Source organism: Protopterus annectens, chromosome 1.part0 (genome assembly GCF_019279795.1).
Source record: "Protopterus annectens isolate FY-2018-M chromosome 1.part0, PAN1.0, whole genome shotgun sequence".
Classification (NCBI taxonomy): Eukaryota; Metazoa; Chordata; order Ceratodontiformes; family Protopteridae; genus Protopterus; species Protopterus annectens.
In genome coordinates, this window is record NC_056725.1 from 1,095,897,631 (window position 1) to 1,095,912,841 (window position 15,211).

General features: G+C 39.7%; 1 protein-coding gene across 1 annotated transcript in view; it reads left to right on the forward strand.

The window, feature by feature from the left end:
* Positions 1-15,211, forward strand: part of ASCC3 (activating signal cointegrator 1 complex subunit 3) — a 4,485,173-nt gene that overhangs the window by 3,604,110 nt on the left and 865,852 nt on the right. The window contains exon 31 of the mRNA XM_044069284.1: positions 2,028-2,160. Coding sequence (XP_043925219.1) covers positions 2,028-2,160 — 133 coding nt within the window. The remainder of the gene's footprint in view (positions 1-2,027; positions 2,161-15,211) is intronic.

Genomic DNA, 15,211 nt, shown 5'->3' on the forward strand with positions numbered 1-15,211 from the left:
TGTACTCTTTGGCTGGTTGTCATCCTTGACACCCATTGTTTATTGGGGCATTTTCATTTCTAATGCATCTGTTAGATACCCCACTGTGGGCCTGTAGACATGCACCATCCCATCAGAAATGAACAAGCTGTCCAGTAGTCACTTACTCAACCCCTACAAACCCCTCCATCACCATACCCCAGTGTGGCTTCAACTGTTCCTGTGAACCAACTCACCAAGATTGCATTTGATTCTGTGTCCCACTATGATACTGAACCAGACTGTGTTAATCTTATTGTTTACGGGGGAAAGTGATGGGTTCCCAATCCACCAGCAGTCAAATACTGAATTAACAAAATCCAATTTAAGCTATCTTTGTGTTTTGTTTTTTCAAGAAAAATGTAAAATGTATAGCGCCATCTTTCCCTCACTCGCTCCTCTCATGTCTTCACTGTTGAGGGCTGAAGTGCAAACCATTATAAACTCTTTAATGATTGCACTTTGAATTTTGGAGAGAGGATCATAGGAAGTTAATAGGCTATTGGCCCTGAGGCCTTTATAAGCCTAGCCAAGAGTTTAGCCCATGTATAGACAAATCAGCACCTGCTGCCCCTGTCCAGCAGGGACATGGGTGGAATCCTTGGAATGTATTTTCTATTTCCCATCCAGTTTGCGCTTGAAAGGGGGTAAAGAATTACTCTGCTTGACGTGGAGAGTGAGTCTATTCTGTACATGGGGGAGTCTGTGGGACACAAATCTGTCCTGCCAACAAGTCCTATTGATGTCAGAGACCAGGCTGAGGCTGCTTGTGCAGGTTACTCGAGTGGAGATTGACTTGTGGATATGCAGCAATTCCAACAAGGTGGGGTCCAAGATCCACTTGTATGCCAGACAGAGGTCACCTCTGAGGAGTCTGTATGAAAGTAGAGGGATAGGGCTTTTAGCCTATCTGTGTATGGTAGATTTTTGAGGCCCTGGATTCTCCTGGTGAGGAACCTCTATAGTCTCTCCAGCTGCTGCATGTGCTTTGTGAGATACATGCTGAATAGGGTGTTGTACTCAATAATGGGCCTTATAAGGGAAGAATACAGGGATGTTATGACCTCCTTGTCCCTGGATGAGATACCCTTACTTATGAATATGTAGATTTCAACTTATACTCATAACTGTCATTTTTTTCTTACATTCTGACTTCCGTTTTTCAACATAGTACCTGTGAGCTCTACTTAATAAATAAATCATTGTTGTCATGCATGTATATCCTGAAGGGCAATTTATATGAAATCACCTTTCTGGCCAGCATTTGTAACACCTTCATTTTTAAAGTGTGGTCTAAATGAGGAACATGTTGAAAAGTTAAGTGGCTGAAAATATTGAAAACTCAGTTATGCTACATAAAACTAGAATAAGTAATTTTTTCACATCTAAAAATAAATTCCACACACAAGTTACAGAATTACATTTTTCGCTTGAATTTATCAACTGATATTATAAGCTAAACTAAGCTCATCAGCAATGTAAGCTACTGTTTATTTTGACAATTGCTAGTCTTTAACAATCACTTTCAGAACTTTGCTCAGAATACTTCATGAATTTCATTACTGCCAATTTTCTAATTCTGGTCAAATACACTTTTTCATTCATACTTGCAGAATATACTTCCATTACTAGATATAATTATTTTCAGTACTTGCATTTATAATCTAGGTTTATAGAAGAGAATGTTGAAGTGTTCCAACAAAAATATTGAAAATAAAAATTCCCAGTTATGAGATAATATTTAATTAATGCTGCCTATTTACTATTCATTTGTTATTTTTTAACCTGAAACTTAAAATATAGCCAGCTCTTTCTTCAGAGTACTTTATAGATGTAATTCTGTTAGGTAACAGTGCATTCAGCATGTAGTGATGTTGATGTTGTCCTTTCCATTTTGGGGACCATATGCTTCCTCATTTTGCTCACGAATTCAAATTCATTCACTGTTGTTATACTCCATGGTCTAGCAGTAGGCACTAAGTGTTTTTTGCTTTTTTTTTTTTTTGTAGATGTTCTCCAGATGATGGGCCGTGCTGGTAGACCACAGTTTGATGATCAGGGGAAAGCAGTAATCCTTGTTCATGATATTAAAAAAGACTTCTACAAAAAGTTTCTGTATGAGCCTTTCCCAGTTGAATCAAGGTGTGTAATTACTTAACAGTGTGCATATTTAGAACATATGTGCAATGTGAGAACAGTTCCATCTGTAAAATATCAACATCTCTTAAGGTCTAAAAAGATGAGTCATATATATATATATATATATATATATATATATATATATATATATATATATATATATATATATAGCAGGAAATTCAATAGTGCTCAGATTTTTAAGAGAAAATTGTGTTTCTGCTATCTCATTCCTTTGGGTTAAAAAAAGAATATATTAATTCTAGTTGTAAGAACAGAAAAGACAACTTCTAATTTTATTATTAAGCTGTCCTTTGTTACTGTTTTGTCATTATGATAGTTTGTGCAGAAGCTGTTGGGCTTCTTTAAAGTTGGCCCATGTAACATGACATGATGTGTTCACAGTGTGTATGGTCTGAATTGTTTGATTAATAGATGTGTAACTACTTAAGTGTAAGTAAATCTGAAATATGAACATGAAAGTTTATCTTCCTAAAAAGGTTCATGGCTTGAAAAACTGTGAATATTACTCAGACTGTGTCCTGATCCTCAGAGAAGCCTAGAAGAACTGAACTTTAGCAAATGTAAAGCAGAATTTGTGCATTGTAAGTGCGTTTGTATAGATACACACACACACTGACCTGCATAAAGTATTGTGTGAATCATATTTCATTTTTTGGCATGAGTTCATACAGAGGAGTTAACAGAAGTGCAGCACCATAACATTTCCTCTCTTTCCTAGTTTTGTACTGTGTTTTATGTTATGAATTTCAGTCTTACCGATGTTGCTTCTTCTGCATTCTGCCACATGTAATTCATGTTACAAAAGTTAATACACAGTGGATATAAAAATTGTTCACACTCCTGTTAAAATGCCAGGTTTTTGTGATATAAAAAAATGAGACCACAATAAATCATTTCAAAACTTTTCTCACCTTTAATGTGACCTATAATCTATACAATTCAATTGAAAAAAAAATCTGAGAGGGGAAAATATAAAAAATAAAAAAACATACAATAAGCTGGTTGCATAAGTGTCTGCACCCTTAAACTAATACTTTGTTGAAGTACCTTTTGATTTAATTACAGAATTCAGTCTTCTTGGGTAGGAGTCTTATCAGCATGGTGCATTTTGACCTGGCAATATTTGCCCACTCTTCCTTGTAAAAGTGCTCCAAATCTGTCAGATTACAAGGGCATCTCTTGTGCACAGCCCTCTTCAGGTCACCCCACAGATTTTCTATTGGATTTAGGTCTAGGATCTGGCTGGGCCATTCCAAAACTTTAATTTTTCTTCTGGTGAAGCCATTCTTTTGTTGATTTGGATGAATGCTTGGGGTCATTGTCGTCTTGAAAGATGAAATTCCTCTTCATCTTCAGCTTTCTAGCAGACTCCTGAAGGTTTTGGACCAAAAGTGACTGGTATTTGGAACTGTTCATAATTCCCAGCATCTTGACTAAAGACCCAGTTACAGCTGAAGAAAAGCAACTCCAAAGCATGATACTGCCACCACCATGCTTCACCATGGGGATGGTGTTCTTTTGGTGATGCAAAGTGTTGTTTTTGCACCAAAAATACCTTTTGGAGTTGTGGTCAAAAAGTTCAACCTTGGTCTCATCAGACCATGACACATTTCCACACATGCGTTTGGAAGACTTGATGTGTTGTTTTGAAAATTTTAGCTGGACCTGGATGTTTTTCTGTGTAAGAAAATGCTTCCATCTTGCAACCGTACCCCATAGTCCAGACATATGGAGAATATGGTAGATAATTGTCAAATGGTAGGACACAACCAGTACTTTCCAGAAATTCCTGCAGCTCTGTCAGTGTTGCTGTAGGTCTCTTGGCAGCCTCCTTGACCACTTTTCATCTTGTCTTTTCATCAGTTTTGGGGGGGGGGGGGGGGGGAGTCCAATTCTTTGCAACGTTACTGTTCCATATTTTCTTCACTTTTTGACAACTGTCTTCACTGTGTTCCATGGTATATCCAGTGCTGTGGAATTTTTTTGTACCCTTCTCCTGGCTGATACCTTTCAATAATGAGATCCCTTTGATGCTTTGTAAGCTCTCTGTGAACCATGGCTTTTGCTGCAGTAAGCAACTGAGTAAATATCAGGAAAATACTACTAGCACAGCTGAACTTTATTTGGGGTTAATCAGTGTCTCAAGAAGACTGAATGTTGTAATTAAATCAAAAGGTGCTTCAACAATGTAATAGTTTAAGGGTGTGCACACTTATGCACCTAGCTTATTGTATGTTTTTTATTTTTTATATATTTCCCCTAACATAAGAATTGTGAGTCACTACTAAACCACTGTACATAATCACTTTGTTTTTTTATATTTTCTAATGTTATCGAACTTCTTATGTAATCTATGTAAGTTTGTCTATTTGGAACTTTTCTCCCTGGGCAACTGCTGAAAATGGACATGTATCCAGTCGGACTATCCCATTAAACAAATGTAAAATAATAAATAAAATAATAAAATAACAGATTTGTTTGTTTTTCAATTGAATTGTACAGGTTATAGGTCACATTAAAGGTGGGAGAAGTTTTAAAATGATTTATTGTGGTCACATTTTTTTATATCACAAAAACCTGGCATTTTAACAGGGTTGTGTACACTTTTTATATCCACTGTACATACCTTCATACATGGTGTGATGCCCATTTTACCCCATTCAAGGTCATGGTGAAGCCAGAGCCTATTTCAGCAAGCATTGAACCCAAGACAGCGAACCGATTCAGGTTGAGATGCCAGTACATCTTAAGACTGTCCTGCCACACACTGTGTACATACCTGTAGACTGTTTAGAGGATCTGCATTTCACCAGTCATCATGTTATTGAGATGTGGAAGGAAATTTCTTATCACAGGAGGAATATACAACTTCATACAAAAGGCACTCCATTTAGGAACTTTACTGGAAAACCACACTCAGAGAGACAGTAATATTAATTGCTACTCCACTTGTAAAATAATGTATTACTACAAACTACTGGTGGGATGAATAGTGATCTAGGAATAGTTCACATATGTATCTTGTGACACACCATGTGGAGTGTGTAGCAGCAGCCTCCATTTGTCCATGTATGTTTTTTTACTTCCTTCACTTGTTATACTTATTTGCTCTGCTTTTTATCACCACAGCTTAACAATCATTGTAGAAGGCGTAATAACTCAATTTTTCTTCTTATTTTCTAAATTAATTTATCCTAGCTTGTATCTTGCCTAAAGATCCCCGCATTACTTTGCTGTATATAATTTTAGACTTCTTTATATTTACTTCTATTTGCCGTCCATATATTTCTTAGCAGGCTTTGTCATTTAGCACCATCACAATGTAAACTTTCCACTATTATTTTTGGCGTCATCAAACAGAAGAGTTTGCCTTTTAACTATCCTTGTTGTGTTTCTCATGTGCCAAATGAGAGTAGCCTTTACACTGAGAACTGTGGGCATTTCTTTGGAATAATACCCTTTCTTCTTCCCTCCCAGTGACAATTGGTGTACCTCAAGGCTCAATTTTAGGTCCTCTTCTCTTCTCATTATTTAGTAACAATCTACATACCAATATTCCACAAGCCACTTGCATCCAATATGCAGATGACTCAACATTAATTTGTTCTGCCAAATCCATAAACTCTCTTCAACTCCAAACCCAATCAGTATTAAACACTGTTGAAAAATGGTTCCTGCAACACTGCCTCCTTCTGAACCCCAAAAAAACAAAACTACTACTCTTTGCTCCTACTCCTAAGTCATCTATCCCTAACTTCATAGTAACCTCTAGCAATGGCACTAATATAGTCCCTGATACCTCTACCCGCTTACTGGGAGTTACAATTGACAACTCCCTTAGCTTCGATGAACACATTAATTCAACAATAAAAACTGTCAACAAAAAATTAGGCGCTCTCTGTAGAATCAAGCCCTTCCTTACTCCTCCAGCCAGAATTACTCTTGCGCAGACCCACCTTTCCTCTACCCTCTTCTATGCTTCTGCAATTTATACTAATCTATCTAGAAATAACATTAATAAACTTTCCACCTGTCATAATAACATAGCTAGATTTGCTACCTGTTCCCCCTATAGAACTCACCACTGTCATAACCTCAAACAATTGGGATGGCTTGAACTGCATAATAAGCTACTCTATCAGCAACTTGTGATAACCCAAAAAATCCTCTATCACCCCAATAATACACCAATCCTCACTAATCTAATCACCCCCTACAAAAATCTCCCTACACTTCGCTCAGCTAGCAAACTTCTAGTTTCTAATGTCAAATCAAATAACAAAGCAGGGGACTCACTCTTTTCCAACACAGTAGGTAAACTCTGGAATCAACTTCCAACTGAATTGTCTTCACTTGCCTCCACACATCTATTCAAAAAGCATCTTAAAGAATATCTAAAGATTCATTGGCTTTGTCCCTGCTCCAACCCTGACTGATTATACCCAGTATACAAAAATTTCATAACTAAACTTGGTTCCTATTGCTCATGCTACTATAGTGTATACTTCCCTGATAAAATGTGAACTTCTACTCTCATCTGATAACTATTGCTCTTTCCCTATCTTCTAACCTCATAATAAAAAAAAAAAAAAGTCTTATTTTTTATGAGTATCCCTTACTAAAATTGTTACAAGTGTTTTTATTTCATGTCATTTGTTTTATTGTATCTAACGATTTTTCTGTAAACTTGTCTACTGTTATATTGTATACTTGTCTTTGTAACTTGCAGGAGCTTTTCTCCCCGGGCCTCTACTGAAAATGGACATATATCCAGTTAGACTAGCCCGGTCAACAAATGTAAAATAAATAAAAAATAAATAAATTTTTATTATTGGTTTTATCACTAGACAGCTTCCCATAATCACTACTGCCTATTTTTTTCTGCCTTCTCGGTATTTCCTTATACTCATTAATGAGATGTTCTTCATGTTGATCTCTACTACAGTTTTCTAAGCAATATAGGTTATATATCTTGCATAGGATGTAATGGCAGGCCAGCTTCCAGTTCTTCAAGGTATCTTACACACACCCAAGCTATTAGGTTGAGCTGAAATGACTAAAAAGACAACTTTGAGTACTAAGCCATTCAGAGCTTTCCTGTTGCCGAGAAGAATGCACCTCTGCAGCCTTATGATGACTGATGATTGGCTAACACAGTTCGTTTGCTGGACAAATAAATTCCCTTTGGAGAAAATAACTTCCACATTACTTTTAAAGTGGTTTAAACTAAGTTTTTGTCAGATGCAATTAATTGTGATTTTTATGTACTTTTACATGAGACCGCACATTTTATACTTTTATAGTAGAAATAATTTTTCTGTGGAGAAACTGCTGGGGAAAGTGTTTAAAAGGCTGTTTACTTTTTTGTGGAAAAAAGTTATTTTTTGCAAATTTCTTGTTTTATCAGACTCAGTGTGCCACTCAACCACAGCCAATAAGGCAAAGCAACGTACCCAACACACTGGTCATAGGTAACTCTATAGTCAGGCACACTGATGTCCCACTCACAAGGCTAAACAAGGAGAAGGTTACTGTCAGCTGCCTGTTGGGTGCCAGGATCTGCCACATAACCCACGCACTCAGGTCACTCCACAACAAGTACAAATATGACTCTGTCATTGTCCATGTTGGTGTGAACAACCTGAGATGTACCTCCCTGGACTACATGAAAAGAGACATGGAGGAGCTCTCCGATCTTTTAGCCCAGGCAGGTATGACGCTAGTCCTGAGTAGCATTCTGCCATCACCCAGAATGATGCCGCAGTACAAGGACAAAATGATTGACTTCAACAATTAGCTAAGCTTCTGGTGCCATTCTAAAGGGATCCAGTATCTGTCTGCCTGGGACAACATGGTTGACAGACCACGATGCTTTACCAGAGATGGCCTGCACCTGTCACCCCTGAGATTCCGGATACTGGCTAAGGTTCTTGCCGCCCCTATAGTGCTTTTTTTAGCCAAGGTTCAAATGACAAATTTACCACCGTAACAGGAACAGGCAAGCAAAAACTGAGGGTGATGCTACTCAGTGCTAGAAGTCTAAATCTCAACATGTACTCACTCGAGGCACTCCTTAAAATGGAGAACATCGATATCTGTGCAGTGACTGAGACCTGGTTCTAGGCTCCAGAGAGCACCCCTGCACTCCCAGGCTATAACTCATACCACACTTTTCGGCCATGTAACCTGGACTGGAACACCAAAGGCGGAGGTGTGTCCATATTCATTAAGAATATCCACATCTCCAGGCTAGTTGCTCAGCATAATGCAGCCAAGATTATCCAAGTGCAACTAACTCTGGGCAAAACTACAATCCAAATTGTAGCTTACTACAGATCACCCACCATGCCCCAGGATTCCCACTCCTCTTTTCTTGATGTACTGGAAAATTTTAGGGTTCAACCAAACACCCTAATAATGGGCAATTTCAACTACCCCACCATTAACTGGGAAAACTACTCATGTACCAACTCCTTCGCTTAACGCTTTCTGGAATTCATAAACTCCAATGCCCTGGATCAACTTATCCACACCCCCACCAGGGGCAACAATATCCTAGATCTAGTCATTACCAACATGAGTGACCAGTGTTCCACACCTGAAGTCAACGCCTCATTGGTCCGATCCGACCATAAGCTAATTACCCTAGATATCCACATCCTGCCCCGACCCCCCATTAAGGAAACCATGGTAAAAAATTTCTCCAAAGCCAGCTTCATGCTTCTTAAGACAGAAGTGGTGAACTTCATGACACCCATGCAGATGGACAATACAGTTACGACTACTGAATCCTACACAATTGCACTTTATAAGCACTTACATGATTGTGCTATCCCAAACAGAACCAAGACGCTATCCCCCAAAAAAAGAAAGCTAATCTGGTGGTCTCCTGCCATAAACAAACTGTACAACAGAAGGAAGAAACTGTTGCAAAAAAGAGTAAAATCCCATGAGTGGATGAGCTCCCTGGTCAGCCTCAGTAAGAAGCTGCGATCCCTGATAAAATCCTCCAAAGCTAGTTACGAAAACAAAATCACCACTGATTCCAAAGACAACCACAAAGCATTCTATAGCTATGTTAAGAATCTCAATGGCAACACTCAGATCTGCTCTGAGTTACAGCACAATGGCACTAAATATACAGACCCAACTGGTATTGCCAACATCCTGGCAGATAGTTTCAGTGCTAACTTTATCCCCCTCTCACCCCCTAAAGAGCCCATCTCTATACCGGAAGAATGCAAAGTTCCTGTAATCACAGCTGCACAGGTAAAAACCACACTCTCCAAAGCCAAGAACACAGCATCCATGGGACCAGACAACATCCCAGGCTGCGTTCTACACGAACTACAGAACAAACTGGCACCACACCTACGTAGCATGTTCAGTCATAGCCTCACATCAGGCTTTGTGCCTGCTGAATGGCGCACAGCGATGGTTATCCCATTCCACAAGGGGGAGCCACCACGGACCCCGGGAACTACCACCCCATTAGCCTGACAAGCCTGGTCTGCAAGGCCATGGAACGTATCATCATGGAACTTATAAACAAAGACATTGGTAATCTCCAAACTCTGGACCCCACCCAGTTCGGGTTAGTAAAAGGCAGATCATGTCTCCTAAACCTGATAGACTTTTTTGAAGCAGTCACCAAAGCCGCAGACAAGGGTAAGGTGGTTCACGCAGCCTATCTAGATCTTGCCAAGGCTTTCGACACCATCCCCTCACTCTGGAATTATAGATAAACTCACTAAACTAGGTATAAATCCCTAGGTCACATGATGGGTTGCCAACTGGCTCACTGACAGAACCCACACTATGAAAGTAGCAGACTACACGTCCAACTTCAGACCAGTGACAAGTGGAGTACCACAGGCTTCAGTCCTGTGTCCTCTTCTGTTTGGCATCTACTTCTTTGAAGTACAGGCTAACACAGAAGGTCTTTGGCTAACAAAGTTCGCAGATGACTGCAAACTAGGAGCCATAATCGAAACTCCTAACGATGTGGGCATCCTACAAAAGGGCCTCACTGAGACAGATGCCTGGTGTCAAAGCCATGGCCTCAAGCTCAATGCCAAAAAGTGCATTGTCATCCCCTTTGTAAAAACTCTGTACCCATGAACTACAACATAGGCGGTAGTATACTTAACACCGAAAGTGTGATAAGAGACCTTGGGACATAGGTGGACAGTAGTCTCTCCTTTGATAATCACATCGCCACAGTAGTCAAGAAATCCTTCTAAGTGGCGCACCTCATCACAAAAGGTTTCTCATCCAGAAAAAAAGAGGTCATTGTTCCCCTCTACTTATCGCTCATTAGACCCATTATACAGTACAACGCCCCTTTTGGTATGTACCTCACAAGACATCTACAACAACTGGAAAGGCCGTAGAAATACCTCACAAAGAGTATTACCGGCCTCAAACAGATGCCCTATGCAGACAGTCTCAAAAAACTCCAGCTTTACTCCGTCGCATATTGCCTACTCAGAGGTGATCTCTGCCTAACATACAAAGCTATGTCAAGCCCAGAGCTGTTGGACATGCCTTAAAGAAATCCCAATCTCTCTGAGCTACACGCTCTAGGGACCTAAACCTTGTCACCACAATAAACAGAACATGCCAGAGGAATAGATTCCTGTCCCAGAGACTTCCCATACTCTGGAATAAACTACCAATCTATATCAAACAAAGCTCCTCATTAGCACTCTTCAAGAAAAATCTTGATGATTGGATGGGAAATAGGAAATTCACCCCGGGGATCACCTCTGTGGCTCTGCTCGACAGTGGCACAGGAAAATAATTTTCTTGGGTGGCAAAAGCCAGGGTACCTTTTTGGCTGGGCTTGTATAGGCCCCAGGGCCGATAGCCTAGTACCTACCTATGAACCTATCAACTATTATTGCCAAGATTCTCCAGGAAAATAAGCGCCTTTTTCCGTTTGACCATAGAACAAGCTTCTAGTCCCTCAGAAAGGTGTTTCTTAAGGTTTTGTGTTTCTGGATCACATTGTCAGTTCTACGACTTACCCTTTGGGCTATCTACTCTTCCAGCAGTGCTCACAAAGTGTCTAGCTCCTGTTACAGCCCATTGCAGGCTTCAATGTATCCACATTTTTTCTTTATTTAGGTGACTTGCTTATCTTTGCAGTCTTATTCAAAATGTCAGGAATCTGTTAGCTGAACAAGAGATCTCCTACACAGGCAGGAATTCTAAGACAACATCAAAAGTCTTTTTTTTTTTTTACTCCTTCACATAGGATTGTGTTTCTGGGATGCCTGCTAGACACCACAGTACAAATAACTTTTCTTCCACAGGAAGAAGTAGATCTATATTTATATCAATTCCAGGGGTTTTCCTCTCAGGTGTTTGTCTTAGCGAGGGAATATCTCAGGATTCTGGGTCTCATGGCATCCATGATTCTCATTATACCTCTTGCAAGACTCCACATGAGAAGGATACAGGGCATCTGAAATCTCTTTGCTTCCAGCATCTCATCCCATTGTCTACTCAAATTCCAGTTCTGGGATTTGTGAAAAGGGACTCACTTGGAGACATCAAGTTTTTCTGAATTCAGGTCCCCCATTCTGTCCTCCTGCTCCAAAACAGTCCGTTACTACAGAAGTCTCAGACTTAGCGTGGGGAACAGTGTCAAGGGGAATAAAAGCACAATGTCTATGGGACAAAGAAAGGCAGACCAAAATACACAAACATAAGAGATGCTAACTCTTATAAAGGTTCTCAACTCTTTGAATCTTCTGTGGTCACCAGGACCACTTCAAGTAGTTACAGACTATACTACAGTAGTGTGGTATATAAACAAGCAAGAGGGAACCAGATGTTACCTCCTTTGCAGAGTAGCAATGTTAGCATGGATGCAGCTTTACAGACAGTCTCAGTTTACAGGCATCTTATGTTGTGTAGCAGACAAGCTGTGCAGGACCAAGGCAGACCCTTACGAGTGGTAACTGAGTCAGGGAGTCTTCCAAAATTTGATCCATCTGTGGGAAATTCCTCATGTAAACTATTTTGCCTCCTCTCTAATCAATGAACTGTCAAGATTCTGTTCCAGGACTCCATGCAAGAAGGCCTAGAAGATGCCTTATCATTTCCTTGGACAGAAATGTTCATGTATGCTTTTCCACTCTTTCCACTGATATCTAGGGTACTTCTAAAGATTCAAAAGTACTCCCCAAAGATCATTGTTGTGACTCCCTTCTGACCCATTACCACAAGCTTCCTCATAGACTGGATTTACTCACACAAGAACAGAGGTGTTTGATACATCCCGACCCCAAACAACTACAGCGGATTGCCTGGATGATAGGGTCATAATATCTTTTGGGCACCTTCTTTCTGAAAATGTGTAGCAGGTACTAATGGAGGCAAGAAAGCCTGCTACTAGAAAATGACATACAAGTAAATTGAAAAGGTTTTCTAATTGCTGCCAGCAAAACAACCGGCACTCATTCAGGGCCGGTGTTTCTCTGTTTTTACAGTATTTGTGTGAGTTACTGTCCTATGACCTGTCTTACTCCTCTGTCAAGGTTCATTTGTTGGCCATTCCAGCATGTCTGCCCATAGATCCCCCCTTTTCACTGTTTTTGGAAGGGGTGCTACATAAGAAACTTCACAGAAAACCAGTGGCTTTTGTTTGGGATCTTAATTTTGTGTTAGAGAAGCTAACACTATCTCCAATTGAACTAACTTGTCTGGCTGACTTGAGGTTTTTAACATGTAAAACAGTTTTGCTGATTGTTCTGACCTCTGCAAAAAGATAAACTAAGTTGCAAGCTGTTGTGGTAGGTCAGCATTGTCTCATCTTACACAGCGACAGGGTTTCTTTGAACGAATCCTTCTTTTATGCCTGAAGTGGTAATCAAGTTCACTTTAAGTCAATCTGTCCATCTGTCTTTGTCATTTCCTTAGCCTAAAAATGAGGGAGAAAGGATACTTTACACCTTGGATGCCCACAGCAAACTCAAGGTACCATCTTGACAGAACTAAATCTTTCAAAATTTGTGATGAGTTCATTTTTTGCAAAGGTAAGTAGGGCCAACCTTTGTCAAAGGTGACTGTTTCCAAATGGTTATTTCATGCTACTATATTTTGTTGTTCCCACCACAACAAAACTATTCTAGGCAGGGTCAAAGTTAATTCTACCAGGTATAGGGCCAAGACTCATTCTACCAGGGCCTTGGTTTCATCATTGTTTTTTGAAAAGAGTTGGACTCGAAGTATTCTAGAAGCAGTAACTTGGACCTCTATACATATTTTACAAAACTCTACAAACTAGACTCCTTTTCCAGGTCTAGGACAGACTTTGATAGGACCATTTCCCAAGGGCTCCTGGACCCTTCCCCTTCTACTTCTCGGTTAGCCTAAGCTCTGGTAGTCTACCCATATAGCTCAAGTTACTTCAGCAGTGATCAGCTGTGGTCTTGACTGTGACATTGCCGAGAGATGGAAGTAACACTTTCAGGAACTTCTGAATGTGAGGAGCACTGAATACTGAGAGTACACCTCCTTTAAGGAGACCGTGCCAGAAACAAGATGGTGAAGTTAGTTCCATTTCAGTAGATTGTCACTGCAGCAGTTAGAGTTCATCTTTAGCAGGGCTGCAGCAATCAATTAGATAAAGCTGTAAATTTTTAATGTGCTGAACACTGTTAGGATTCCATGGCTAAATTGTAATTTTTAATATTGTGTGGAAGGCTAGACAGTACATTTGAATTTGCAACAGAATATAGTGATTCCCCTTTTAAAAAAGGTGCTCAGTAAATTTTTTATAAGGAATCACACTTTACAATATTCCTGGAAAAATGTCAGAATACTGGAAAGTTGGTCATAGTTAAGCCCTCTAATTGAGGAGGGACAGTGTGAATTCTATTCTAGCTGTGCACATTGAATTTATTTATACAAACGCATGTGCACATATGTATATCAGATCATGACTTTCTCTCTTTTATTGCATTTTGGAAAAATATTATGTTGTACCAATTAAAATGCAGTGTTCTTCAAGAAGGCAGGTGTGTTCACTGCCTGCAAATTTTTGCATCTGGTGAAAATATCAAGTAACTGCAAACTTCTTGCCTTTCCAGATCCACTGTTTCTGCCAAACAGTGAATTTTCTCCATAGAAAGCAAAAATGATATTGCTTTCCAAGCAATTAAGCCTAGTAGTTGCAAGTCCATAGAGTTAGTTCAGAGGTGTTCCTCTCCCTGAGGATGCATGGTGACTACAGTGGAACAACTACTACATATGATTGCTTCTGCTGCTTAGAGGATGGTAGCAGTAGCCAAGTACATGACACAGCCAAGTGCCCCTGCTGAAGTCTCTTAACAGCATCAAAGATCTAGAAGCCTGTTTGGTAAGATTTAAAAGAATAGTTGACCTTGGTGGGTTGGGATCATTCCAGTTGGGCTCTGATTCTAGCAGCTTATCTCTACAGGATAGCCACTCTTTGCATACATGAAGATTCCTAGCTTGGACTGTGCTGATTGTGAAAAAGTAGAGTTTTCAACAAGGAGAGGCATCATCTCAGAGATTCAAGGCCTCATATTTCCCAAGTGGATCTTCTTTAGAATTAAAATGGTAAAGATACAGTTATTTGAATTAAAGCATATTGTGTAACTTTGTTTGGACCCTGAAGTGTGAACAGCCAGAAAAAAAGATGGAAATTATTGTAATAGAAAGGTTTGACAGCAGTCATTAATAAGTGGGTGTGTCAAGCAGACCCAGAATATGCCCAAAGATTTGTAGTAGTAAAGATACTGTGCTACGAAATGTGTAGAAAGAAATGTATACCAAAGTAGTTGAGAAAATAGTAAATAAAATGATAGGGACCATGCCTTTCATATGTTGCTTTAAGTGTAATAGAAGAGGGTATTTTGCTGTGAACTGTGAAGGAGAAGCTAAAGTGGAAGCACTTCTCCAGAGAACCTAGGAAGTGGGAGCGGATCGAGAGACGAAATGAAATCAAGTAATGACTCAACTAGCTGAGACCACATCAGTAACTGTACTACTGCAGCGT